This window comes from Emys orbicularis, chromosome 2 (genome assembly GCF_028017835.1).
Source record: "Emys orbicularis isolate rEmyOrb1 chromosome 2, rEmyOrb1.hap1, whole genome shotgun sequence".
Classification (NCBI taxonomy): domain Eukaryota; kingdom Metazoa; phylum Chordata; order Testudines; family Emydidae; genus Emys; species Emys orbicularis.
Genome location: NC_088684.1, coordinates 295,429,156 through 295,456,427, shown reverse-complemented (window position 1 = coordinate 295,456,427; position 27,272 = coordinate 295,429,156). Strand labels below are relative to the sequence as shown.

Genomic DNA, 27,272 nt, shown 5'->3' with positions numbered 1-27,272 from the left:
TCAAACTGGCCTGTACAAGAGGGAATTTATTCCAATACATATTTATATACACAACGCTACCCACACCTCTGCCTTCCTCCTCCCCACCCCTGGGGAGCACAACGCCCATTCACAGCAGCAGCACTCCGGTCGACTGAGGCAATCCTCCTCTCTCTCATGCCGGATGCGAACACTAGAGTCCATCGTTCGACAGGTGCAGGGGTCACTTAGCCATCTCTGCCCCCATGGCTTTGTTCATTTTGTCCTTGAGGTAGGCTGCCTTCTGCCACTCCAATTTCAGCTCCAGAAACTCATAGTAGGGGACCTGCAGCGGAAGAGGGCAGGGAGCGGGGTCAGGACTTACACTGGGGCAACCGTGCTGATCTCTCTCGGGGCCGGGCAGTGCCGGGGAGCCAGCTTGCTTGGCCCTGGTGGAGAGTGGCAGGACTGATCAGCAATCAGCCAGGTGATATTGACCAGCCCCAAAAAGGAAGGTGGTCCCTGCAGTAGGGTGTCTAAGGGGTCACAGCCCCAAGCCTGCCAGAGAATCCTCCAGACACTGCCAGGGATGCAGAGTGGCCCTTGGGACAACTCTTCCATCATACCCAAACCCGCTGGCCTGAAACTGCCTGGCTCTCCTCCGGGAGTGTGGTGTTAGCACAGAGCACTAGGGAGCGCTACAGGAGGCAGGCTCAGCCTGAAAACAGATTCCCCCTCCCTAGCTGCCTCAAGAGCAAAGATACAGCCCTTGGGAGTCTCCGCATGAGACTCCAGCAGGACCTAACCTGCCTTGAGAGGCAGTTACAATCAGCCAGCGTCTCCAGCCCACTCCAGGGAGGGAGAGCTCTCTGGCCACCTCAGTCTGGCGCTGCAAAATGCCCGATGGGAACCAGCTTCTGTGTGGCTGGCCTGGGCTAATGGCGGACAGTATCTAGAGCGCTCAGCACCCCGCAGCTCTGCAAAATCTCCTATCCCAACAGCGGTCACATAACTAGACAGTGCACCAAGGACTGGTGACCCCACATCTGACCCCTCCAATGGGTGGCAGCCGCACCAGCTAAACTCACTCACCGTGGCTGCAACACACTTCAGCACATGCTTTTAAAAATGCTTAGAAATAAAAATAAGGGTAGTGCTGGACGGAGACACTAGAACCCAGGTGCATAGGTGTAGAATGTACTGCACTGGTAGCCTCTGTCCAGCTTCTCTACTCTGCACCAGCCATCTGGGAGAGTAGTCTGCAGTCAGTCCTTGGCCCTTCTGCCAAGACTGCCACAGAGGAAGCTGCTGTCCCGGGTAGTTTCTACAATGCGGACGTGGGTTTGCTAGGAAAGGGGCTCAGACACCCCACCTCCTTTCATGCAGGCCACCAGACAGCCGTAACAGCTGCCGCGTGAGGCAGTCCCGCGCGGTTCTGGCAGCTGAAGGAACATTTCCTTATTTCAAAGCAAGATCAATACTGTCTCCCAGCCCACACTAGGTGGCTGTAGCGTATTTTTATCCCCAGCACCCAGTGGTAGAGATGTGGGGCCCATGAACTACAGATGTTGCTGTGGCAGCCGACCGGGGCAGTACCCACCAGGGCAGAGGTGAGCACTGAATTTGACAGGGCAAATGCCCTAATTGAAAGTGACATTTCCTGGCTACCCAGTGTAGGTACCATGTTACCGTATCACTGTCACATGGGAGCATTGCCTACTGCTGGTGGGGACCCGGCCAAAATGGTGCAAGAGAAGCTTAGGAAGTGTGCAGCGCGAGCAGGCAGTTCATTGGCAGCTCCACCAATGTTGCTGGCAGCTGGCCTTATTAACGGAGTAGTTTGGTAGCAGGGCCTCTGGGGCTGCCAGCCTCTGCCAAATCAGACACGCTGGAGCCTTTCATATACCTCTCCACACCAGGTGGGGGCAACGTCTTACACTGACATTTGAAGGTTGTGTCTGTTGAAGGCTCTGAAGTCGTTTGTATAAACGGTAACTTGCAGGTGGCCTTTATAAATCTTCAGCGCTTTAGGGGCACAAAGTGCTACAACCAAATGCCAACTATTATTAAATGGATAGGCAAACGGTAATAGGGAATCACTGCAGCCACTTCTGGGGTGGAGCACAGCAACACTACAAAGCTAGTAGCGATGAATACAATACCCCACCCAAATTAACATCAGAGAGGCAACTATCTAAAGCGGAGGAGCTAAGATGCTGACTCTCCAGGAAGAATCGGGAGCTTTAATGAGCACAGGATTAGGAACTGCTTAATTTTTTATTGGAGACACAGCATTTCAAATGTTGCATGGTCTATTTCATCTCTTCACCCACCCACTTTATTATCCCTTCCCCACAACCAGGGCGTGAGAGGCAGACAAAACACGGATTCAGAAATGAGGAAAGAAGAGATGCTTGGCAAAGAGGGATATTTAAGCTTGCAGCCGTGTGGAGCAGGTGGAATGTGTAGCCAATGGCCAGGTGGGGATGACACATACTGTGCAGAACGTAAGTCACTGGTCTATAGATCCATCAAGGAAACCAGGGCCCCACGGCAGCACAGCTAGAGTCAGGGGGAATTTTGTCACTAGCTTCAGATCAGGTCCTGCCACAGGCTGCTGATATTGGCCACAAACTGGAATTGAAGCTGACTCTGCACTTGCTTGCTCTGGGATATAGTCTATTGTACTGGCTTTAGTAGCAAGTGAAGGTGGCTGGCGGGCCCAGGGAGGCTGCAGTTACTAACAAGCCTCAGAGCGCCGGCTTCCGCAGCACTTACTGCTTTCCCAAGTGTGGGCTGCGGATTGCGGTCCATGGAGCAGCAGTGGGGAAAGGCACTGGGCTGGGACTCCAGTTCCCGGTTGTGCCACAGACTTTTCCAGAGCCCTGGGCAAGTCCCTTAGTCCATGTGCCTCAGCTGCCCACTGGGGTGAGACTCCCTGGCCTGGGTTCTGCAGCAGCTCAGACTCAATGATCAGTATGGTCCCTTCTGGCCTTAAATCGCTGTCTCTATAAGCTTTGCTGTCCCCCTCCCCCCCCCGGTGGCAGAGAGAATAAACAATGACTGAGGAGCACCGGGACACCCGAGTGCTGGGGCCAGACAGGCACCTAGGTAGAAAGGTATTGAAAAAACAGAATCCTGTTGTCTCTGCTTTTGGATCAGCAGCTTTCACCTCCAGCTGCACTGGAAGTGTGGGGACGAGAGCCGTCCCTGGGAAAGGGATCTAGTCATTTACACCGGGAGAAAACATTACAGCTTGGTCGGATTCCCCCTCTAGATATAACTGAGGGGAGCCAGAAGCTGCAAGGAGCTGGAAAGGCCTCCAAGGACCCACAGCGACAGTGCGTGGGCAGGAGGACGAGAACAGCACAGGCTGTGGAGAAACAGCAGAAGGAGTTCCGTTGTGCTCCTCAGACACTTGGCGTAAGTGTCGCACCGAATGCAGGTGTTGCTGCAGTGCCTAGAAAACTGGGGAGCTTTGACAAACGGGGGGGGGGGGAGCGGCAGGAACGAGTCTGCAGAGAAAGCGGGAACAGGCTAATGTCTGGTTCACAGACACAGTAATACCTTGTATTCAGATAGCACTGGAGGACGGTAAACCCCGCGCTAAGTCACACAACAGCCCAGGAGACAGGAGCAGTCCCACTGTGCAGAGGCGTTGATTCCTGGGGGGTTATCAGCCACCATTTGGATACGAGGCAGATGCAGCGTCCTGGATTAGGCCATGGCTGACAGCAGTGCGGTATGTTTGCACTAGTAGTGCAGCTGCACTGGAGACTGAAAACGCACGTGGAAACAAGGCCCAAAGCGGAGAGAGCCAGCGACTTGCCTAACAGCACCGAGGGAGAGAAGGTCAGCGCCAGGGTTAGGCCCGTGGCGTTCCTGGCTCCCAGACAAGGCTGATCAAGGGCCAGCTACTTTGATGGGCTCTCGGGTAAGTGTGGTTTATAGACTAGATGTTCTAGCCAGGGACCAGGACCCCAGTTCTAAGGCACCTGGCACCTCCGCTGTGCCCAATCAATAAACAAATCCCCTAACAGCTTCCTCACACCCAGGCCCACAGCTGATGCCCAGCAACCCCTGCTGGCCAGAGTTAAAAAGGCAACGCCCCAGCATTCAGCCTCATTCGAACACGGCATGCAACGGCACCCCTCTGCTTCCAACCTCTTTGCTGGGAAGTTTACACCTGTCCTCTCCAGAGAGGGGTGCTGCCAGTCACCGTCCTTCAGTACAAGCCACAGGAGGCTAAATAATGAATGGCTGGTCCGCAGGCAGATGGATCAATGGGCATGAAGAGGCAGGGCTGACATTTCACTTCACTGTCGTCCCCGCCACTCTCCAATCTTTGGGGTCTAGAACAATGGGTGGCCCCGAGAGGATTGTTTGCTGACCCCAGGGGGCTGGAGCCCAGGTGACCTACAGACCATCTCTCTGGGCACACAGGGGTGAAGACAGCACTGGGTGCCCCACCCATCCCTCTGGTTGCCTTGACAGGCTATGTTTAAGGCTGTATGCTCAGAGCTCTGCCCCTCCTCCGTACGCTCTCGCTACACTGAAATTAATGGAGTCCCAGCTGCTGGGGCCAGAGGCAGCCTCACCGTTGATTATGGCTATGAAAGGGTCTTCAAACCAACAGCAGCTGCAGAACACCCAGCACCAGAGACACACGCCGGACCTCACGCAAGCACCTCCGCAGCAGAGCCTTCTAGTCAAAATGTGGGACCCTTTAACCACCTGCCCCCAAGCTCCTCCTTGAACCTGCTTAGAACAGGGGGTCCCCAAGATCCACTACCGCTTGGAAACGTGTGTGTGTGTGTGTGGGAGGTGGGGTAACTTTCAAGTGACGGTGATTTTTGTGTGACCAACTGGAAACCCCCTGCAGGGACTTCATTCTTCAAGGGTGGGTGCTCAGCACTTCCTGGGAAAAGGCCCCTTGAAGGCCCCTTAAATTGGACATTTAATAAAAACTGGCCAAGGCAAAGCGTTCGACGGAGCTAGGTAAGGTCACATCTCCCCAGAGGTGCAGCACAGACCAACAGCAGGGCTGCTCCCCTTTGGATGTCGGCCCCTACTGCTGATCTGGGGACCACTTTAATATCAGTTACAGAAAGAGACCCACTAGGCCATATAGCCCCTTCCTTAGTCACCATGTGCAGGATGACTCCCTACAGCCCAGTCACTGGGCTCTGGCTACTCCCGTTTGCAGCTCCTCCCCGTTTGCCTGGGAAAACTAGTCCCCAGATCTCCCTGGCGGGAAGTTCTGGCCTTCATCTCATCTCACTGCATTAGACTGACCTCTCCTGCACCACCCTAAATAATCCCACCCCTTCGTGCTCATTCTGTCAACCTTTGTCCCCGTAGCCAGCTCTGAGGCCAGGTCTTTTCTGTATCCAGCTCATAGTCCCCCTTCAGATCAGTCCCTCAGGCCCAGTGATGGTTTCGGCTGCTGTCTTTCAGGTAACTTGTGCAATGAATTTGGATCACTGAGCGAGGCCACATTCCTCCCAAGGGGAGAGGGAGACTGGAAGGGCTCCCGGCCATGTTTATTGGGCTCCCGTACACCTCTAAGGTGCATGCTGTGCTGTCTGACAGCTGTCGGGTAATGGAGTTCGAGGCCCCGTTCACTCTGATATTGGAAGCAGGGGGAGAAGGCATCGGCCCTCGTTGGCTACTCACATCCACGATCAAGAACCCGGCGGCTTGCACGTGTCGTCGGGCCATGATGAAGCGGCCCAGCAGGTCCTTGCTTCTGCTGCTGAAGTTTGGGAACTCCCACGCCAGGAAAGCGATCCTGTGAGAGAGACGCACACAGAGGGAACGGGGTTGACTGACTCAGGAGCAGGCGCAAGCTCAAATCTCTCACCATCTAGAGCGCTGTGTACCCTGGGCTCAGCAGGCAGGACACTTTGCTGGCTCTGGCTCTGAGCGGCTGCCAAAGCTCCAAAGGAACAAGCAATGCCAAGAGGAGCCGCTCTACCCAGCTGCGATTGCTGACTGCTCTGGATCGGACAGGGCACAAGCACTGGCATGCTGGATCAGACCTCCAGCCCACCGACTGGCGTCCATTATCCTGTGTGCAGCAGTCACCAATACCTAACGCTTCAGAGGACAGTAACAGGAGCACCACAGTTGTTCAGGGCTGCATGTTTGGGGTAGGAGCAGCAATGCCAGGGGTCAGAGAGATTAGTTCAGGTCCTGAGGCAGGAGATCAGAGGGCCCTTGTCTGAGCATTTATAGCCACAAGCGCTATGCCCAGGAGATGACTCAGCCCTGTGATTTGTTTGATGTGGGAGTGAATATGAATGCTGGGGAAAGGTGCTAGAATAATTTAACCACAGAGTAAGTCCAGCAACAATGCAAGAGGGCAGTTTAGTCCCCACGGGCTCTGTTGAGGCTCATGAGGGGCCAGTTACAGTGGCAGATTGATGTGGACATGGCTCCCCCTGGCACTAGACCCAGATCGAGCCAGCCACTACTGACTGGAGTAGTGCTTCGTAAGTTCGTCTCACAATCCATGCTGTTGCCGAGCCCTGGGGCGTTAAACCTTGAAGGCCCAAGCAAGTTAATAAGGAGAAAGGGGCCTTGCTGGCTAGGGAGCCTGCGCTGCCCAATTAGCATCAGCAACTTCTCATACAGCCCCCGCCCTCTACACCCCCCCCCCCCCACTTCCCTAACAAGGGAGGCTAGTGGTTCTGCTCACAGCTGCTTGGGCTAGGTGTGGACATGACCAGGGGGAACACTCATTCCAGCCTGAGCCGGGGAAAGGGCTATGGGTTCCCCCAGGATCCCCAGCTGAACTTCTTTCCCAGTGGCTGGGTAAGGGAACTTTCAGATGAAGATGCTGGTTATCCCGATTGGCTTGTATCCTGTGTGTCTGTGAGGACTTCTAGGGAGGAGGGAGAGGTAGGGAGGGTACTCAGAGGAGCCAGGCAGCTTGAGGAAGGCACCTTCTGCACCAGCAGCTCTGATGTTCCCAGACTCTGCTCACAGCACCCAGCTTCCTTTGCCCGAATTTCAGTGGTCACGATGCAGTCATTGCTGGCAGTGGGTCTGTGCCATGAGCTGCCAGGGAGTTAATGCACCTGTTTTGCTTTCACTACTGCAAACGCAGAAACATCTCACCTCATCCTGAGCGCGCACACACAGCAGCCTTCCCCCCCCTCACTCCCACAGGGCTGGGGCGGACTTATGGGCCCTTCATCCTGGCCTACATGGTAGCAACCGGGCCTGATCTCTGGCACTCACCTGCTGGTGCCGTGGGGCGGGGGTTTTGTCCCTTCTGACTGGAGCAGGTGGGGGGCAGCAAAGTCCTTTATGGGGAGAGGCTGATTGTCGCTGTTCAGCAGCATCTCAGCGTCTACAGAGGAGAGAGGGGAAACAACAGGGATTCCTGAGTCCTGTCTGGCTCCTGATTAGCATCAGTCGTCCTATGGGGCCACATCCCCAGGGAGATCTGACGATGCACAGAGCCTTGAGAGGGTGACACTAACTAGCCAGCAGAGCCCATCACCGAACACCTGCCCTGCTACCAACCTACCCTGGACAGACCTGCATTTTGGCTTTGATTTGCTAGCCAACGGCAGTGGGTCCAGCAGGGCCATTCCACTGTGCCTTATGCTCTGTGTGGATGGCGGGGAGCTGCAGCCACACCCAGCAGCCCCTCTCCTAGCTCATGGCAGGTGTTTGTAGCATGTTTTTATCCCCAGGGTCCAATGAGCAGGACGTGGGGCCCATGAACTACAGGTGTTGCTGTGGCAGCCGGCTGGGCCAGTACCCACCATGGAGAAGACAAGTACTGAATTTGACATGGCTGCAGGGGGAGGGGGAAGCTGCAGAGTTCTTGGGTGGACCTGACAGCTGCTGTTCACACAGCGGTACGGGAGGATGGGGCGTTTCCTCCCCGAGGTAGGGACTGGTCTGGCCGACCCAGAGGGGAGACAATTTTCCATGTGCCTTGTCGCTTCCCCGAGACAGTCAGGCATGTGGCTGAGACACAGTGTGTTCCACCCACTGCTAACAAACCACCAGTGATCCCGAGCCATGGAGCTGGGGAGCACGGCAGGACAGAGCCTGTCGCCCCTGTAGGCAGGGGGTAGAAAGGTCACGTGCACTGAGGGCCTCCTCTTAGTACCCATCACCAAGCCAAAACCATCTGGCACCATTAGCTGTCTCTGCTCAGGATTGGAATAGCAGAGGGTGCTGGGGGTCAGGAGGAAGGTGCACTAGCAGGTGATGGATCAGTGGGCTAACGGGGGGGGGGGGGGGAAGGGGGGCTGCATCAGGACTGCCACGCAGTAGGTGAATGTCAGGAGAGAGGAGTTACACGCCATGTGCCCTCTGGACAACGCAGCGGCTGCCCAGTTCATTAGCACTGACGTCACCGCCGCCTTGGGCTCGGGTCCCAAGAACACACTCACCGAGCTGCCAGCCATAAATGGTGTGTACGTTGAACCGCCTGTTAACCTCGTATTTGGCCACCTCGTTCAGCACCTCCTGCAGGCTGCTCTGTAGTGGAGTGGCCTTCCTGTCCCCTGGCGGCTCTGGGGCACTCAGGGCATCTGGCGGAAGGAAGGGCCCCTGGTAGCCCAGGGACTCCAGCCTGGCGGCAGCGTTGATATGCATCAGTTTGAGCCTGTAGTTCTGTCCTCTGGGCGTCCGGTCGGCTGTTGGGTAAGAAGGGCAGCAATGGAGACCCGGCCCAGGGGAGGGGCCTGGACCGAGGGCTCAGCCACTCAGATCTCCTAAAAGTTCAACTCGGTCCACTTCATAGCAGGAGTCAGGGCTGGTGGGCTCTAGCCCCACATCTGCCACTCGGAACCCGATCCTGCAGGGCCCACAGTGACGAGTGGGATTATACGCTGGGGCTTGCCTGCGACAGCAGGGACTGCACTCAGTGACCCAGCAGGGGCACCTACCCCCCGCTGCACCTAGCGCCCAATCTCCAGCAACTGGGCAGTTGCAGCTTTGGCAGCACCAAGCCTGTGAGACGGGCTTTGAGAGAGAACCCCCAGGAGCGCGAGTAAGGGACATGCACTCTGCCCGGCACAGGGTCCTTGAGGCGTGTGGGGTAAGAGCCCCATGCCAGATGAGATTTGGTGGCACTGGTATGGCACAAGTGTTATCACTGCCCCGTGAGTCTCCACGTCAGGAGAAGCTCTGTGCCACAGAGACGTGAGCACACAGACCCGAGCATGCCCGGCCATAGTTACTCCAGGAGGGAGCGTGCCCATCTCTAGCAGCAGAGCCAGCACCACACGGGAAACCCCCCCCCCCCCAGGCAGCATCACTCAAAGGACATCACCCTGCTAGACAGACGCCCCCTGTGGCAGACTCCGGAAGCGGCTGTTCTAAGTAGAGGCCGTTGCCAATCCCCTCTGTGGTGTACTCATGCTGAGAGGGGCTGGGGCTTTTCAGATTGCTGAGCTAGCAGAACAAAGCTCATTCCCTCCCCACCAGAGCAGCTTTGCAAACCTCAGAGGCTGGGTGTCTGTAGCACGGTTTTATCCCCAGGGTCCAATGAGCGGGACATGGGGCCCATGAACTACAGGTGTTGCTGTGGCAGCCGGCTGGGCCAGTACCCACCATGGAGAAGACAAGTACTGAATTTGACATGGCTGCAGGGGGAGGGGGAAGCTGCAGAGTTCTTGGGTGGACTGGACAGCTGCTGTTCACATACGTCCTTCCCAGACTTTAGGATTCAGTGGGAATGGGTGGGGGAGTGCAGGACAGAGCAGCAAACTAGCCTTTTAACATTCTAGAGCTGTGCTCAGACTCCAGCGTCCAGGACAAGTCAAAAATCCAAGGCTGGTGGCATCAAACCACTTCTTGGTGAAGAGTTACCCACATCAGGAAATACACAGCACCAGTGTGCCCAGGGCTGGGACAGCAAGGGGGGCAGATACAGTGCATCAGAAGGGCGATGTGGGGCCAGGACTGGAGTAGCCCAGGGCTGTAGATCAGCAGAGATGCCCACTGGCAGATCACTGTGGGGAGAACACACTCAAGCCAGTGCTATTGGCACTTCATTTTCATGAGTGTGGGGCACGGGTCACTTGCTGGAGGATTCTCTGCACCTTGAGGTCTTTAAACCACGATTTGAGGACTTCAATAACTCAGACATAGGTCAGGGGTTTGTTACAGGAGTGGGTTGGTGAGATTCTGTGGCCTGCATTGTGCAGGAGGTCAGACTAGATGATCATAATGGTCCCTTCTGACCTTAAAGTCTATGAGCATCACACTCACTTCCACCCCGCTCCCCATCACACCCACAAACCCAAACGCGAATGCCCAGCAGAGATCAGGAGCTAGTGCTGCTGGGTTAGCCACAGCCCCCATGCCCCACGGCCTGGCTGCTGAATTATTGCTGTGCAGAAGCCATCAGCGCTTTGATGTGCTTCCCAAAGAAGTGGAATCCCCAGGACTCTCTTCCAGCCACTTTAGGACTGTCCTGGGGGTTATAACAGGCAGCAGTGAGGCCAGCTCCCCATATGCGGCCCAGCCTGTGGGGAGAGGAGACTGAGATACCATCCCTCATTCAATCCTTCACCTCTCTGCTGAGACTGTTTCAACGGGGCCACCTGGTGGTGGATTTCTGACATGACATCCGTTGGCAATGGAACTGAGACTACATTCATCTCACCCCTCATGGGATGGGCAATGACAGTCACCTGGGCCAGAGGGGAACTGACAACCTGGAGGACAAAAGTGCAATATTCCCATTCCCTTGAGCTCTCAGGATCTCCTATGTCTTAAAAGGCTCCCCCCCTCTCTCCATCCCGACTGGCAGATGCAGGCACACCCCACGTCCTTGACACATCTACATTTACCTAGAAGCTGGCTATAAAACTGTGGGGCCAGCACGCTTTGCAGGTAGGGAGTCTTCGCCTGCTGCAGCACGCACAGTGACCACACCAGGTCTGTCAGCAGGTGCGGGTTCAGGCTGCCCAGTTGGTCACCAAGCTTCTCATGGACCTAGGGAAGGAAAGTCACAAGCTGTCAGATGGGTTTCCTGGGCTGGCTCTTCCTAGCTCTGCCAGGAATTCAGAGGCCACTGGACCGATACCTGGGTGGCTTGGCCTGAACACAGCTAATGAGAGACATCGTAGCTAGAGAAACACTTCTCCCAGCAGAGGGGGTATTTGCAGTCAAGGGATTTTTCTCATTTTGGTTCTTCGGAAATGTGGAAGTGGGTTGCCCAGCAAGACTCTCTCTGAATGGTACATGCTCTCTAGGGTTTGTTATTGTAGGGTTGCTACTAAAGAGGCATTGTACGCTTGCTGCTCTCTGAAAGGCCACAAACTTACTACAACCGGATCACTCCATTTTTCATGGACCAGACAGCACCGAGGGCCGTGGGATGCTTCAAAGCCATATGCGTGAAGAACACGGCCTTCGCCTAGGAATGAACGGGATGAGAAGCCTTGCCTGCCCTCCCCGGCCGCAGTGGGGTGCCAAACCTCCTCCTCCTCCTGAGAACACCTGGATCAGTTGTGCTGACAGGATGTCCCTCTGGGTCCGCAGCAAGCAGTCGGGCAGCTCCACCACTGCAGGGCCTCTTACCATTATACTGAGGTTTTGTAGGCAGAGGCTTTCATAGACTCCCAGAAATGAAGGGCTGGGAGGGACCTCAAGAGGTCATTTAGTTCAGCCCCCTGCACTGAGGCAGGACCAAGTAAACTAGCCCACCCGACAGGCGTTCGTCCAGCCGGTTCTCAAAACCTCTACTGACAGGGATTCCACAACCTCCCCTGGATGTTAGTCCAGAGCTTAACTATCCTCAGAGCGAGAAAATATCCGCCTTGTTGCAGATTAAGCCCATTTACGTCTTGTCCTGCCTTTGGTGATCAGCATCCTCTTTACAACATACCTTAACGCATTTTTAATAAGCCAAAGTTGGGTAGTTTATGGCTTAATGAACTGCCTCTTTAGAGAGGCCTTCTAATTCTGGTGTCCGTGACAACCCTGCAGACCGGGGCCCTCGATCAATGCACACAACAGGCATGGGGCGGCAAGGCAAGCTGTCCCAGGCACTGCCCTGCCACTGTGCCTCCCCCTGGCCCTGGAGAGAGACACCGTAAGGGTGAGTGGCCCCATGGAGACCAAGCAGAGGCCCCAGAGGCTGGTAAGTGAATATGGAAGGGAGTGGGGGAGCGGAACAGACCAGAGGACAACTCCTGGAACTACAGACCTCAGACCATCTCTGCACTTTGGCTCCAGGGAAGTGGTCGCTTTGGTATCTGACAGCTCAGCAGATGGTACAGAGACAGTTAAGCCTGTGGCCAGAGCAGGCCAAAGGACAGCGGGGGAAACTGAGGTGAAAGTGCTGCAATGCCACATCCAGCCAGGAGGGGCTGTGTTGAGGCAGCAGCTTTGCTACCGGGTGGCTTAATGATCTTGCCTCTCTCAGTCCCCAGTCAGACACACCCTTCCTTTAAATCCCTGGCCCAGTCCTATGACAGGCAGGTTTGCCCGTAACCCTTTCCTGACAATTGTTTTACCCTATCACATCATCCATAGCGTGGGGCCTCCAAGTCAATGCTTGACTGAAAACACTGAGCCTGGCACTTTGACATACGCAGCAGGAGGAGCGAGTACAGCAGGAGGAGCGAGTCCCAGGCCCTGCTGGGATGCCCTGCTTCCTGTTCGCAAGAGCTCAGATCCAAGGACTTCACTGAGCAACGTGAGCATTTACTCGAGACGACCTGCGGTGCCCCCCGGGTTTGGACAGACTGTAGATCATGCATGTGTTCTGGGAGATGGGTGTGTGACTGCGGGGCTATGGCATGGCTGTCCTGTTTCCTACAGAAGTCAGAGCTGGAGATCTTCTGGACACCCCTAAGTCTGCAAGCTCAGATGTCTTCAGGAGATCTGCAGCCTTGGCAGACCTGGCTCTGGTTCTGATGTAGCCTGAGGGCGTGACGGGGGACGGGAGGGGCGAGAAACGTTACCATGTTATAGAAGTTCTCGCTGCGGCTGGGCTGGAAGTTCAGGCGGGCGAAAGACAGGATGACGTTGCACAGATTCAGTATGGTGAATCTGTCGGCATTGTCCAGGGTATACTGGAAAGCAGAGAGGGAAAGCGGTAAGTGTGGACCCGAACTGCTCCAAAGCAAACACTGACACTGACGCTTACAACATCCAACCCACGGACAGCGCTGCCCTGATGACGCAGGGCGGAAATAAGCCAAATGGCTCCTATCGACCTGTCAAGGACTTTGTATTAGCATCCAGCACTATATTGAAGGAGCACAAAGATACGGGGGTGTGAGCATAAACCGAGATAGGCAGAATACCCCAGCTGTCAGATGAGGAAACAGAGGCACAGACAGGTTAGTTGGGGCTGAGCTGGGGTTAGTTGCCAAGCAGTCCGGGGCTCCCCCCAATGATCCCCTCAGCGTTAGCTGCTGCCACACCAGGCAGCCATCTGCAGCGAGCCAGCTATGATGTGCCCCACACGGTGACCTCCAATATAGAAGAGCCATTTGAGCCATTTTTACAGCCAAGTCAAAGAGCTGCGTGCGCTACCACTGAGCAAAGCATCAGCTTGGTACCATAGTGCTCAGACTTTCTAGACTTTACAAATACATCTCAGCATTGTTACCCTATCTTACAGCTGGGGAAACTGAGGCAGAGGGGCCCAACAATGGCTTTTTCCCCCTTTCCTTCCCCACTCAAGTCTCCTCACCTGAGCGAAGGCCTCGAAGAGGGGTAGGTTGAGCCACTTGAGGTAAGCGAAGGACTTAATGCAGCGCACCACGTCGCCAGGAGCCATCTCGGGCACGCGGGCGTGCAGGTCTGATGCCATCTTCTGGAAGACCTGGGTCTGGTGGAAATTCAGCTTTCCTTAAAGAGGCAGAAGAAATCAGCAGCTGCTGAGGAGGAGTCAGCCAGGAGCTCCGAAGCGCTAGTGGGAGCAGTGCAAGGGGGGAGCGGGACGCCTGGGGGGTAAGGCACAGGGGGAAACCGAGCAAAAGCATCAAGCCGTATTCCTGGAGAGGAAGAGGCTCTGTGTGAATGCTGTTCCCTTCCCATCTCTAAATCAGATCTTAGCTGCAACTATAGAGAACCAGGCCAGGCCTCTGCCCCAAGCTCATCAGCCTCTCTCGATCACCAGGCGGTGCTGAGAAGGGATGCAGACTAATGATGCTGGCCTGTGCTGGGTGTCTGGAGGAGATTTTTATCCCCCGTCTCTAGACAGACACGGCATGAACAACAGGCGCTTCTGTGGCAGCTATTTGGGCCAGTACCCATCACTGAGGAAGAGAGCACTGCATTTGACCAGGCGGCAGAGTGCTTCACACCTGATGCTAGTCTGACTGTAGGCTCATTAACTAATACCAAGGGGCAGCATAAATCCCGTCGAAGTACTCATGATATCCACATCCACCAGGTGAAACTTCCAAGGGGAGAGTCAGACAGACAGCCCCAGATAGGCGCATGGGGCCCTTGTGTTTGAAACGATCAAGCAGCACTGTTACACTGATGCTGATGTAATCAAATCGAAGTACTAGTGGGAAGAGGTGTGGTGACAAGGGCCAGGAGGAAGGAACTTTGCAGTTGCTAGCTCAGCTTTCTCTGATTCCCTCTCTGGCATATCATTTAACCTTTTGGGGCCTCAGTTGCACCAACTGCGTAATAGAGATAATATTCTATTTCCCCAAGGCTGTTATCAATGTACTTCAAGTGTCTGCAAGATGAAAATAATTTGAGATCAAAGTGCTAGCATGTTCATTTATTTGCCTTCCTAATCATATAAACAAACCCACGTGCACCATTTCAGAATGCAGAGCTCCAGATATTCCCATGCCAGTGGGTGCGTGTCCCTACAGCTCTGCACCGAGGGATGGTACTCATTTTAAATTCTTCATTAAATCCAAACAATGTTCTTAACACACAAAGGAGCTTGTCTTGGCTCAGGAATAAATTCGCTGCAAGTTTGAAGTTAATACTAAGCTGTATCCGAAAACAAAATCAGGACTTTGGGTGATGGATGCTACAGAAAACAGGGAGCTAAAGAACCACCATCATAGGTGAGAAGTGTTGTGGGCAAAAATCCCCAGAAACAGACAATACCAAGGGAAGTGAAACAGTGTCAGATAGGCCAGGAGAGCTCTCCAGAAGACAGGGAGGGGCGAAGAAAAACCTGTGAAAGTCCATCAGAGTAATATTGAATCACTGAATCCTGCCGAGTTAAAAAGTTTGGAAAAGAACTTAAGTTCAGTTATGGTCAGGGTGGCAAACTGGTACCTAATTACTGAACAGATCTGCTCCAGGAGTTTGAGTCGTACCTAAGCGACATCTGTTATCTCTGCAGAACCACCGCAGCTCTGGGAGGGCGAGCAGGACTCTCTTCTGGCTCACGCCAACAGAACCGTTATCTAACTACATTCTAATGGCAGAATTTCCATGAAAATGCACGAACCAACAAGAGTCCAGTAAGACTCTAAGACTGTAGGAGTTCTGGGGCTGGCAGTCAATAGAGGTATCGTATTTGTTCAATTCCTCATAGATGTTAAGGCCAGAAGGAACTAATCAATCACCCAGTCTGACCTCCAGTATAACACAGGCCAGAGAATTTCAACCCAATCCCCCTGTACTGAGCCCAGTAACTTGTGTTGGACTAAAGCATCTTCCAGAAATGCATCCAGTGTAGATCTGAAGACATCAAGAGATGGAGACTCCACCTTGTAGTTTGTTCCAATGGTTCATCACCCGAATTACAGGCGAGATGATCTAGTTCAGACTCACTGAGAGAAGCAGGGAATGCTCTGAATGCCATTTCTACTGTCGCTTTTTAGAGTATAACCACCCCATCTAGGACTAGTCAGTTGGTCTAGTTCAGCCAGTTGGTCACGTGCAAGACAGACAATGAAGTGGACTGCTCAGCTGGAATCAGCCTGTTTATAGAGGGGTTCGTGTCACAGTTTTACCTGGTAGGAGGATACACTGCCCATTTGTCTGGACTGTTACCAACAAGAAAGCAGCATTTGTGATGTCCTGCAGAGAATGAGAGGCAAAATGTCTGCAGAAACCATTAGCCAGCAAGGAGAGGCCAGAGAACTAAGACACCCATTATTATGCCAATGGGTGTGTTACTTTCTGCTCGAATTAATGTTGTTTATACGTAAGCAAACTATGACTAGGTCCATTCTTGTGATGGATCAGAAAACTCTGATCTACTCTGTAGCTTGCAAACAGAGAAATCCAAGTTAAGACTGAAATACATTGGCCCACCACATCCAAGAGCACAGGCAGAGACCTACTGTACTATGTAGTATATTAGCCACTGGATAAAATAGTATCACTTTACAAATATTCCTGAACTAATACTCCAATGGGGAGAGATCAAATAATTTTGTGACATCACCCCTTTACGCCCAATTCCAATCTGGACAATCCAGTTCGTTGCCAATCCCACAACCACAGCACTTCTGACCTGTTGAAACAGGCAGATAGTAAGACTTACACCTTTTGCGGGTGGGGAAACTGAGGCACATAGGTTAAATGACTTGCCTTTGGTGACAGAGGGAATCCGCTGCGGAGCTGGGATTCAAATATGGGAATTTCTGGCTCCCTACTGTGTGCTCAGAGTTCTCTTTCAAACTGTGCGGGTTTAAGTAGTTTTCTATGAAAGCCTTTGTTGCTAGAAGTCTGTGGTAGGTGTGGATGGTGACGCTTAATGCACTATTGGAAGGTGCTCTGATACAAGGGTGATGAGCATGATAAGAAACTAAATAGAACAGAATGCAAAAGCTGAGTGCGCTGGTAAGGGCTACGTTGTAACTGACAAAATCAATTCCATTGCAGGTGTGTATTAGAGGTACCAAATAATTCAACAGTTACCTCCCCAAAGCTGGGTCAAGAGAGATTTCAACCCACTGGGTCAAGTTATTTGTATTTGAATGTATGAGCTTAGAACTCTCAGCCAGGACGGCATCATCATGGTAGTGATGTCCTAAAGTCCTAGTTCAACGCAATGACTGTGCTGCACTGGACTCTGCTGGTGTGATACTTGACTGAGTAGTTCAGGGGATGGCTGGACTCACTTACCATATGCAAAGGCCAAGTCCACCAGAATGCTAGTGCTGAGGGTAAAGTGCTTCTGAACCAGATGGTAGGAAATGGCCCGGAGCAGGGGGACAGAGCGCCGCTTCTGGAGCGCTAAAGCTAATGCCACTTTCCGAATGTCCTCAGCAGTGAATTGCTCGGCTAATTCCAAAGCCTGCCAACAGACATTAAGCATAGAGAGTAAAAGTGGGATAAAACTATTTACACGATTAATCACTTACATATCTGGCACATTTCAAAGTATTGTACAAAACACCCTCTCAAAGATCATCCAGCACTGAAATGCAGCCATCTCTGGAGCAGAACATAGCAGATCACAGTAATAAACAGTATGAGATATGATGTGAAAACCATTGTATCCAGAGGGGAGAATTAAAGGAGGCAGAATGTAATTACTTCTGACTGAATGTGGTCAGGGTATCAGTGCTACACTGATTACTATTGCAAAAAATACTATGGGACCTATTACAACCACAAGTGGCTAGTATGGACTCAATACAGGAGCAACTGGGTGAAATTTATGAACACAAGAACGGCCATACTGGGAATGGTCCATTTAGCCTTGTATCCTCTCTTCCGACAGTGGCCAATGCCAGATGCTTCAGAGGGAATGAACAGAACAAGGCAATTATCCGTTCTGTTGCCCAGTCCCAGCATCAGTCCGAGGCTTAGGGACACCCAGGGCACGGGGTTGCATCCCTGACCATCTTGGCTAATCCCTGGGGGAGCCTGACTATTTATTCCTACCCTTTGTTTTCTGTCTGTTAACCAGTTACTGAGAAGACCTTCCCTCTTATCCCAGGACTACTTAGTTTGCTTAAGAGCCTTTTGGGAGAGACCTTGTCAAAGGCATTCTGAAAGTCTAAGTACACTATATCCACTGGATCACCCTTGTCCCTGTTTGTTGATCCCCCTCAAACAACTCTAATAGATTGGTGATGCATGATTTTACAAAAGCCATTTTGACTCCTCCCCAACAAATCAAGTTCATCTATCTCTATCAACAAATCATGTCTGATAATTCTGTTCTTTAATTCAGTTTCAACCAATTTGCCTGGTACTGAGGTTCGGTTTAAGGGCCTGTCGTTACTTGGATTGCCTCTGGAGCCTTTAAAACAAAACAAAAAAAAAAAAAAAAAAAAAGACCTTTCCTATGCAGGAGAGGAGACTAGATGATCGAACGGTTCCTTCCAGCTTTAAACGCTGAGCATATATGTTTACATTTCATCCAAAAGACAACAGCACTCTAACTTTAAGGGTTTATGCCGGGCTCAGTCCCATGGGATCTGAGCATCTAAACCAATGCACCAGCAAAGTGAGTACTGACACAGGGGAAAGAGTGTCCCCTAGTGAATCACTAACACCATTTCCTGGTGTTTCCCTTGGAATCTCACCAATTACTAACCTTGCCCCACTGTGTTTAATTTGCTATCTGGCAAGATCCCAACCCAACCAGTCTAAACTGTGGTATTTTTATTAGCATGTACCAATGTCTGTAGCAAATATTTATCCCCAGGGTCCAGAAAGAGAGAGACATGGGGCCCATGAACTACAGATGTTTCTGTGGCAGCTCTTTGGGCCAGTACCCACCATGGAGAAGGCGAGTACTGAATTTGACATAGCTGCAGTCAAACAACCACCTAGAGATCTCATTGGTGGTTTCAACCTGGGGAGCATTTCCCCAGCCCAGATCACGTGCCTGAAGGACATCTAGTAAGCACCGGAACGAGCTAATCCACTGGCGCAGGCCTGCAAAGCTGTGATTCACGAGCCATCTGATTCAGAACCAGGCTGAACTGGAAGGAGAGAGGAATGGAAAGGGAACTAAGGTAACATTCCTTTTCTCCCCATCTGTGATAATTTAAAGGGGGGGGAGTCTCAGGGCAGCCTGCCCCCACAATGAGCAGATTCTGCAACTCTGTGCTCAGATCTCAGTGGAGCCTGGCCCTGGGGGTGAGGCAGGCTCTCTACAGAGTCTCACTATGGAGCCATTTCAGTAAAGTGTAAAGTAAACCATAACAGTTCTCTCCTTAACCTCAGACCAGATCTGTGGGTCATTTGGCTTGTCATATTCAGGATCACTGCTTTAAAAAAAAAAAAAAAAAAAAAAATGATGGGGATGGTGGTGGGAAAACATTCCACATCAAAAAAACCTAGGAGGCCCCTGAAGGAATATGCTGCCACGGACGCCTGACGTGCTGTATAAATGCCTACGAGCGTTTATTTGTGAGTAGATTTTTTTAATCACTTGACAGCCCTAATTTTGCTAAACTTTTTCCTTATGTATCCAGCACATTTAAGGTAGTTTATTTAAATAAAACATGTAAAGTTCTGTTTTTTGTGCATTTGCAATTAAATTTGACTTTCCATCCGATACAGCTTGACACAAACTGCAAGTAAAAAATTAATCATCTAGGAAGTGAGAAATGCATCATTCATCATTCTCATGTAATAAATGTAAAAATTAAGAATCTAAATACATGTAAGTTAAGCTGTATCTGGTTCAATATCTGTGTATAGATACAGTTTATCCTCCTGGTTAACAAAAAGCAGCACCAAATTTGGTGTAGAGGCCGTATTTAGTTGCAAATCAACATGTTTCAATGATTACTAGCCAATGAAAATAACTAGAAAGCACAATTAAAATTGCTGATTTAAATCAAGGCTTCCTGCTTGCTGATTTAAATCATGATAAAATTGGAGATTTAAAAGGATTTATTTAAATCAATCCACCCTGCAGGAGACTCAAGCATGTCTGAGCTGCTGCCTATACCTTGTCCTCCAGCCGGTCCATCAGGGTCTGCGAGAGGTGCCCGACCTTCGCCATCAGTGCCACCACAGCTCTCGTGTCCCCAATCTCCGTCCAGCGCAGCTCCAGGTGCTTCACCATGTCGCTCAGCAGCTCATTCTGATCCTCCGCCTGCTTGCTGGCTGCCACGTACTCTGCCAGGGAAACAATCTGCCTGAAGTCCAGGCGTCTCAACCGCCAGCGCACCTCCTGCTTCACCGATCTCAGCTCCCTCTTACTCCTCTCCAGCCCCAGAAGGTCGAGGCTCTTCAAGAGGGGCAACAAAGAGCCATTCCAGACCCGAGAAATCTAGGCAGCAAAGAGGAAATATGGGAATGTTGTTAGGCACAAAGGAGGCTGTAACAGAGCAAGAAGTGGAGTTAGAGACTAGAGGATTTATCAGATGGGATCAATCATCCAGCACTGGCAAATGCCAGACGCTCCAGAGGAAGGCACCCCCCAAAGAGTGGTTTTAGTGCTCCCGTGTCTACACTCCACATTCACTGCCCCTTTAACTTCAGCCACAGCCTGCAGGTTTCCCAGCAGCTGCTAGGTCCAGCCCTGGTCTGGAGACAGAGCAGTGATGCTCTAGTTTTGCCAGGGCTGAGCTTTCATTGCCTTTAGTGTCAGTCAACATTTCTCTTTTTCCTCTATGTTCAGACCAAACTCCCCCTTCCCCTGCCTGTGTACATTCCACAACTGCCTCATGATTCCAAAGGCACAGGGCACTTGCAGCTCTTCTCCAAGGAGAAACTGATGATGAAGCGGCTGCAAGGCCATCATTCTTATGCTTCCAGATCTTGACTATATGTGCAAGATCCAATGACCTAGGTCACGTACAGGGCAGCGTAGGGCTATCACTGCTGGGCCATGGGGTCAAATTAAGCTTTTCTCACTGGAACTGCCAATAGGCAGCTGGAAGAAAAAAAAAACAGAAGTCCAAAGTTCCACGGATGATACTCTAGATTCTAAAGCACTTTTCATGCTGAAAAATCCCCACGGGTTGTGCGGAAAACAAAGGAAATATCAGCAAATTGCAGCCACCTCTGGGGTGGAACATGACAGCTATTTAACAACAGTACAAAACAGTTTAAGGAAAGGGAAGAATCACTTCTCAGCTTGAAGCGGAATCAAGGGAAGTAGAATGTAATGACTCAGATAGAATTTGGCCAGGGTGCTCTAGCAAATGGTACCACAGACATTGTAATAATCAAGACTTCAGTCTTATGACTTGTCAGAAACTTGGCATTTTTTAGTAGCACAGCAGCCTCTCAGAGCCACTGACTCAATGACTCAGGGTGATGATCACCACTGTAGAATAGTAATTCTTAGAGATCTCAGAGTGGTTTGCAAAGGTTCTGTAAACAAGTATCACCCATTAGGCAGCTGAAGAAACAGATCATGACCTACCAAAGATCACACAGGTCATTGGCAAGCCAGGAACAGTATCTCAGTATTCCCACTCTCAGTCTTGTGCCCCATTCAGTCTTTCAATACAAATCACCTACACCATTTCCTGCAGCACCTTGATACCGAATTCCATTGAGAGACTTCTGTCCAACTGCTGGCCTGGTCCAATCCTGCCTGTCTTTTGATATCTCAGGGCTTGTCTACATGGGGTCTTACATCAGCTTAACTTTAGTTTGTTTGCATTAGAGTGTCTTGTGCCCACACTCAACTTTTTTTTAAATCAAGTTATTTAGTATCATAGTTGGCAGCAATTAATCCTCTTTGGAAGAGAAGTTAACTCCTCACTGCAGTGAGTTTATTTGCTTTAAGGTTCGTGTGGACAAATTCTTAACTATTCCGCTTCAGGCAATCCTCCCACTGCCATCCCACAGTGCACTGCTTCACACCTGGATCAGCCTGCCTGTGGATCTGTCTGTGTGCCTTCCATTGCTCCATGGTCATCTCGACCAGATCCTTATTTAAATGCTGGCACACAGCTAGGTGTGGCACTTATTGATACCAGTAGTGGGTAGCACAGAGCTGTGTGGCATAACAAAGTAGTGTGAATGCCACTCAGTTAATTTACATAAGAACGGCCATACTAGGTCAGAACAAAGGTTCATCTAACCCAGTATCCTGTCTTCCGACAGTGGCCAATGCCAGGTGCCCCAGAAAAAATGAACAGAACAGGTAATCATCAAGTGATCCATCCCCTGTCGTCCATTCTGAGCTTCTGGCAAACAGAGGCTAGGGACATCATCCCTGCCCATCCTCGCTAATAGCCATTGAAGGACCTATCCTCCATGAACTTATCTAGTTCTTTTTTTAACCCTGTTATAGTCTTGGCCTTCACAACAAGGAGTTCCACAGGTTGACTGTGCGTTGTGTGAAAAAATACTTTCTTTTGTTTTAAACCTGCTGCCTATTAATTTGATTTGGTGACCCCGAGTTCTTGCGTTACGAGAGAGAGTAAATAACACTTCCATATTTACTTTCTCCACACCAGTCATGATTTTATAGACCTCTATCATATCCCCCTGTAGTCGTCTCTTTTCCAAGCTGAAAAGTCCCAGTCTCATTAATCTCTCCTCATATGGCAGCAATTCCATATCCCTAATCATTTTTGTTGCCCCTTTCTGAACCTTTTCCAAATTCAATATATCTTTTTTCAGATGGGGCGACCACATCTGCATGCAGTATACAGGATGTGGGTGTACCATGGATTTATAAAGAGGCAATATGATATTTTCTGTCTTATTATCTATCCCTTTCTTAATGATTCCCAACATTTTCACTTTTTTGACTGCCGCTGCACATTGAGTGGATGTTTCCAGAGAACTATCCACAATGACTCCAAGATCTCTTTCTTGAGTGGTAACACCTAATTTAGACCCCATCATTTTATATGTATAGTTGGGATTATGTTTTCCAATGTGCATTACTTTGCATTTATCAACATTGAATTTCATCTGCCATTTTGTTGCCCAGTCACCCAGTTTTGTGTGATCCTTTGGTAGCTCTTCGCAGTCTGCTTGGGACTTAACTATCTTGAGTAGTTTTGTATCGTCTGCAAATTTTGCCACCCCACTGTTTACCCTTCTCCAGATCTAAGTGCACCAATTTGGTACACGTAGAGTAAACAAACTAATCCAATTTAACATTCCCATGTAGGCATGCTCTTAGGGTGAGATGCTGCAGTATTTCTACTGATCTATACCAGGTGTCTGTAGCATTCTTTTATCCCCAGGGTCCAGTAATAGAGAAATGGGGCCCATGAACTACAGATGTTGCTGTGGCAGCCAGCTGGGCCAGTACTGACCACAGACAAGGACAGTACTGAATTTGACAAGGCTGCTGTAGTTTAAGAATAGGTAGTGGAGAACATAATGTAACGCAGGGGTGGGCAACCTTTCAGAAGTGGTGTGCCGAGTCTTCATTTATTCACTTTAATTTAAGGTTTCGCGTGCCGGTAATACATGTTACCGTTTTTTAAAAGGTCTCTCTCTATCAGTCTGGGGGGTGTGTGGAGGTGCAGGGCAGAAGGCTGGGTGTTGGGGGAGGTCAGGGCAGAGGGCTGGGGGGTGTGTGTGGAGTTGCAGGGCAGAAGGCTGGGTGTTGGGGGAGGTCAGGGCAGAAGGCTGGGGGAGGTGTGGGGGTGCAGGGCAGAAGGCTGGGTGTTGGGGGGAGGTCAGGGCAGAGGGCTGGGGAAGGTGTGGGGGTGCGGGGCAGAAGGCTGGGTGTTGGGGGGAGCTCAGGGCAGAGGGCTGGGTGTTGGGGGGAGCTCAGGGCAGAGGGCTGGTGGGGGTGCAGGGCAGAAGGCTGGGTGTTGGGGGGAGGTCAGGGCAGAGGGCTGGAGGGTGTGCGGGGGGTGCAGGGCAGAAGGCTGGGGTGCTCGGCTCGTGGGGGTGCTCCCAGCCCCCTGCCCTGAGCGGCTCATGGCAGGGGGCTGGGAGGGATATGCCCTGTTCCACCCCCTTCCCCCAGGCTCCGTCCCTACCTCTCTCTGCCTCCTCTACGGAGCAGGGAGCACGCTCGGCTCTGCTCCACTCCCCCTCGCAAGGGCCATCTCCAGCAGGGAGGAGGAGGGGCCGGAATGCACCAAGCTGTGGGAAGAAGCGGGGGAGGGGGGAAGCTTGGCTGCTGCAGGACCAAGCTTCTGCCTCCTGCCCCCGCAGGGGAGAGCGGTGGGGGGGATCCCGGCCCCCCGCCCCACTCAGCCCCCCCGCCCACCGCTCTCCCCTGCGGGGGCAGGAGGCAGAAGCTTGGTCCTCCGGCAGCCAAGCTTCCCCCCTCCCCCGCTTCTTCCCCCAGCGTGGCGCTTTCCGGCCCCTCCACCCCTCCTCCTCTCACCGGGCAGGCAGCGTGCCACTCAAAATCGGCTCGCGTGCCGTGTTTGGCACACGTGCCGTAGGTTGCCGACCCCTGATGTAACGTGTGAAACCCACTCTTATTCTCTTGTTTAGCTATCCTATCATTTTACTGAGATTTCATTGGGCTAATCCAGGGTTCCACATGGCTGTTGAGAGCTGGGTGTGGATCCACTGAAGTGCCCAAAGGGGGAAACTAAAGTTCTTAACATGGGTACAACACTGCTGCTGGCAGCAGAATTCACCAATGATCAGTCCAATTCAAACTTTATTAATCCTTGTGCTGCTGTTCATCACAGCCCTTGTGAAGACAACAGAATTTAGCAGGGCTGTCTGAAGCACCATTGCCTCGTGTCACCAATAGGGGAGGAAGCAGCAGGATCTCAATAGAGAGACTGCAAATTGGTAAGGCAATGTAGCGTCTGCTCGGCTATCACCCCAATTCCTGCCTGTGCCCAACCACTGGGACGCATAGCACCCACAGCCACTACAGCCTTTGAACACACAGAAATGGAGTACCTAAGTAATGCTGCAGTTTTAGTTGTTTCTAGTGCAATAAGTATTCTGCCTTTTCTGAAAGCAGTTGGTCACTCTCTCTCTCCCTTCCATGTGCTCTCTCTCAGCTGGAAGTTAGGAGAACCAACATCACGTTACCAGCCAACTCTGCACAGGCCACCAGCTAGGGATCTTTGGGAAATTATGTCTCATCAAGTGTGGTTAAAAGCACCAGGGAAAGGGCACTTTCTACGCTTCTTCTCCCAATCACACTCCTCCCTCCGAGAGCGCCTGTCCGCAGCATCATGGGAATGTACCTGGCTATTTAGAACGTTGAGCACTTGCTGGAAGCGACTGTCCTGCAAGATGCTCTCCGTTTCTAGTTTCTTCTCCGCCACGAGTCGGGCGAGATGGATGACCAGTGCGGAGGCCTGGTTCCCATTTAGAGAGTGATGTTCACCCACGTGCAAGAGATCTTCAGGGCTAGAAGCTGATTCAATGAGTTCATCAATCTCTGTGTTCTCTGGAAGTCTGCTGTACCCTTGCTCCTTGACTGAGAGTTTGTCTATTTGCCTGGAGAGGCTTGAAGCGTGTAATGAAGCGAGAGGTGCCTGAGGCAGAGCTCTTGCTATCACTGTCTTGGATGCTGGTGCTAACAGAGAAGCTGGGGTTGCCAGGGATGCGAAGGTGGAGCCACCAAAGATCCGACGACAACAGCGTTGCACCAGTCTGGCTGCCATCACACAGCTAGATCTATTGGGAGGGAAGAGGAGGGGGACAAAACTGAATTGGGGTCAACTCCACATTTCAGAGGCCCTACAAAAGGAAAAAACAAAACACTTTAACAAAAGTATATTTAAAAGTTAAAAAAGAAGAGGGAACTGGATGACTCTAGGGCATAGAGTTTTCCACCAATAGCCTGGTTTGAATCTAGCCCAGGCCGGTAGCGACCAAAAATCATGTGTCACATAGGTTATGCCTACATTTGTAGTGGTGTGTAGAGTAGACATACTACATACCCAGCTAGTATGGGTATAAACAGCAGTGTAGACGGTGAGGCACTGCTTAGGTAAGCAGAGTACAGACACGCCAGAACCTTAGGGTATGTACCCTACACAGCTCTCTACACGCCCAAGCAGTGTCTCCCACTTCTACTCTGCCAAAGCCTTTCACAGCCTCGTGTAGCTACACACCACAGTGGGGAGGCAGCCTGTTTTTCACTATGGCATGTAGCTACGTCTACCCCACATGCTGCCGCAAGTGTAGACAAGGCCTTAGGGACATTCAACTGCTCTAGAAGATAAAGTGTAGTCTCGTGCTGGGAACTGTCAATGAATTTCAGCCCTGTTTGTTTTACATTCATTCAGGATATTTATATGGCATCATTAAGGTCTGCGAATGCGAGAAACACTTCCTTTCACTTTCACTCATTTATCCACAAGTCAGTCTAAGTCTTAGGCACATTATCAATAGCTTATTCTAAATTGAGAGCAACTGGGGGAATAAAACCCATGAAAATTTAAAAGTGCCTGTTAGAAGTTACAATGAAAATCTAAGGTTGGTATTAACTCCCACTGGTGACCACTGACATCCATCATAGGATTGTATCTACTTCCTATCAGTCACTGCAATACCTAGGCACTGCCACAGTACTGCTGCATGGTTTGGCTCCGAGCATGCTCATTTAAGTACCCTGTTTTGTCACATGCACATTGCAGGCACATAACGCTGGTGGTACTTCTAGGTACTGTCTACTAGTCTTGCTGAAGCCAGTTGTGAAATCCTCGAGAACAGCCCTCTTCTCCCCGGACACACAGGCCAGCCTCTGGGGCAGCAACAGCACACGGGGACCGACACCAGGCCCAGTTCTGACGGCCCCCCCGAACCTTGTCTGAATTGCATCGCCCGCTTCCCGGCTCCGACTGATACGTTTCATACCGAAGCCACATCTACACTAGGGGCACTTTGCCAGCGTAGAAAGACCAAGCTGTGATTTACTCACAAATCAGACACAGCTCTAGGGGTGAAACTCGGCTTTTCCCCGTATAACGGGTGTCCACCCTCGGGGCTTTTCCCGGCACGGATCGCACCCCGGAGTGACACCGCTACGCTACGGCGAGGCAGTCGTGTAGACATGGCCCGAGAGGAGCCGCTAAGGACAAGACAGGCCCCACCGGGGAGGGAGCCAGGGCAGGTGAATGTCACCAGGGAGAGGCCCAAGGCCCGGCACACAGGGCCGTGTCCCACGCGCGACACTGACCCGCTCCCGCCGGGCGGAGAGCGCGGGGAGGGAACCGCCTCGCCCGGCTCGGCCACAGCGCGGGCCCCCCCCCGATCTCTCTGCCCCGGATACACCCCCCCCCGGCCGGGAGCCGGAGCAGCCCCACGCGCGGCGGGACACGGCTCCAGGCCGGTACGTGGGGGGGGGGGGGAGGAACCACCCCTCTTCCCGGTGCCGTGACTGGCGCGGCCCGGCCGCCCCTCCTCGGGCTCCCGCGGGACCCCAGCGCCAGGGAGGCGGGGCCCCGCGGTCCAGGGCCCGGCCGGAGCCACTCACCGCCCCGCCTCAGCAAACGCCGGCCCCGCCACGCTGACCTCGGCCGTCCGCACCCGAGGAGAGAGACTGAGCGCGCGTGAGCGGCGCGGGC

The 27,272-nt window shown here is 52.0% G+C and overlaps 1 protein-coding gene and 6 non-coding genes across 8 annotated transcripts; all 7 read right to left on the bottom strand.

Annotated features, from left to right (window-relative positions):
• TBRG4 (transforming growth factor beta regulator 4) lies at nt 1-27,256 on the bottom strand. Of its 2 annotated transcripts, none has more exons than XM_065398168.1 (11): nt 27,182-27,256; nt 24,942-25,377; nt 19,799-20,122; nt 17,008-17,179; nt 13,643-13,800; nt 12,906-13,016; nt 10,785-10,929; nt 8,376-8,621; nt 7,204-7,315; nt 5,635-5,749; nt 1-304 (listed from the first exon to the last, which is right to left on the bottom strand). In XM_065398168.1, the coding sequence occupies exons 2-11, from the start codon at nt 25,362-25,364 to the stop codon at nt 203-205; spliced, it is 1,908 nt and encodes a 635-aa protein (XP_065254240.1). In that variant the 5' UTR covers nt 25,365-25,377; nt 27,182-27,256; the 3' UTR covers nt 1-202. The 2 variants fall into 2 exon arrangements, with proteins under 2 accessions (XP_065254240.1, XP_065254239.1); XM_065398167.1 differs by having other exon boundaries at nt 24,942-25,440; nt 27,182-27,255.
• LOC135875345 (small nucleolar RNA SNORA5) lies at nt 1,458-1,592 on the bottom strand. The gene has a single exon (XR_010561219.1). It is a non-coding gene; the product is annotated as a small nucleolar RNA SNORA5 (small nucleolar RNA).
• On the bottom strand, nt 7,636-7,773 carry LOC135875344 (small nucleolar RNA SNORA5). Its single transcript, XR_010561218.1, has one exon. It is a non-coding gene; the product is annotated as a small nucleolar RNA SNORA5 (small nucleolar RNA).
• Nucleotides 9,440-9,577, bottom strand: LOC135875343 (small nucleolar RNA SNORA5). Its single transcript, XR_010561217.1, has one exon. It is a non-coding gene; the product is annotated as a small nucleolar RNA SNORA5 (small nucleolar RNA).
• On the bottom strand, nt 14,116-14,245 carry LOC135875346 (small nucleolar RNA SNORA5). The gene has a single exon (XR_010561220.1). It is a non-coding gene; the product is annotated as a small nucleolar RNA SNORA5 (small nucleolar RNA).
• Nucleotides 18,513-18,652, bottom strand: LOC135875341 (small nucleolar RNA SNORA5). The gene has a single exon (XR_010561215.1). It is a non-coding gene; the product is annotated as a small nucleolar RNA SNORA5 (small nucleolar RNA).
• Nucleotides 22,981-23,118, bottom strand: LOC135875342 (small nucleolar RNA SNORA5). Its single transcript, XR_010561216.1, has one exon. It is a non-coding gene; the product is annotated as a small nucleolar RNA SNORA5 (small nucleolar RNA).
• Nucleotides 27,257-27,272: the final 16 nt, after the last annotated feature.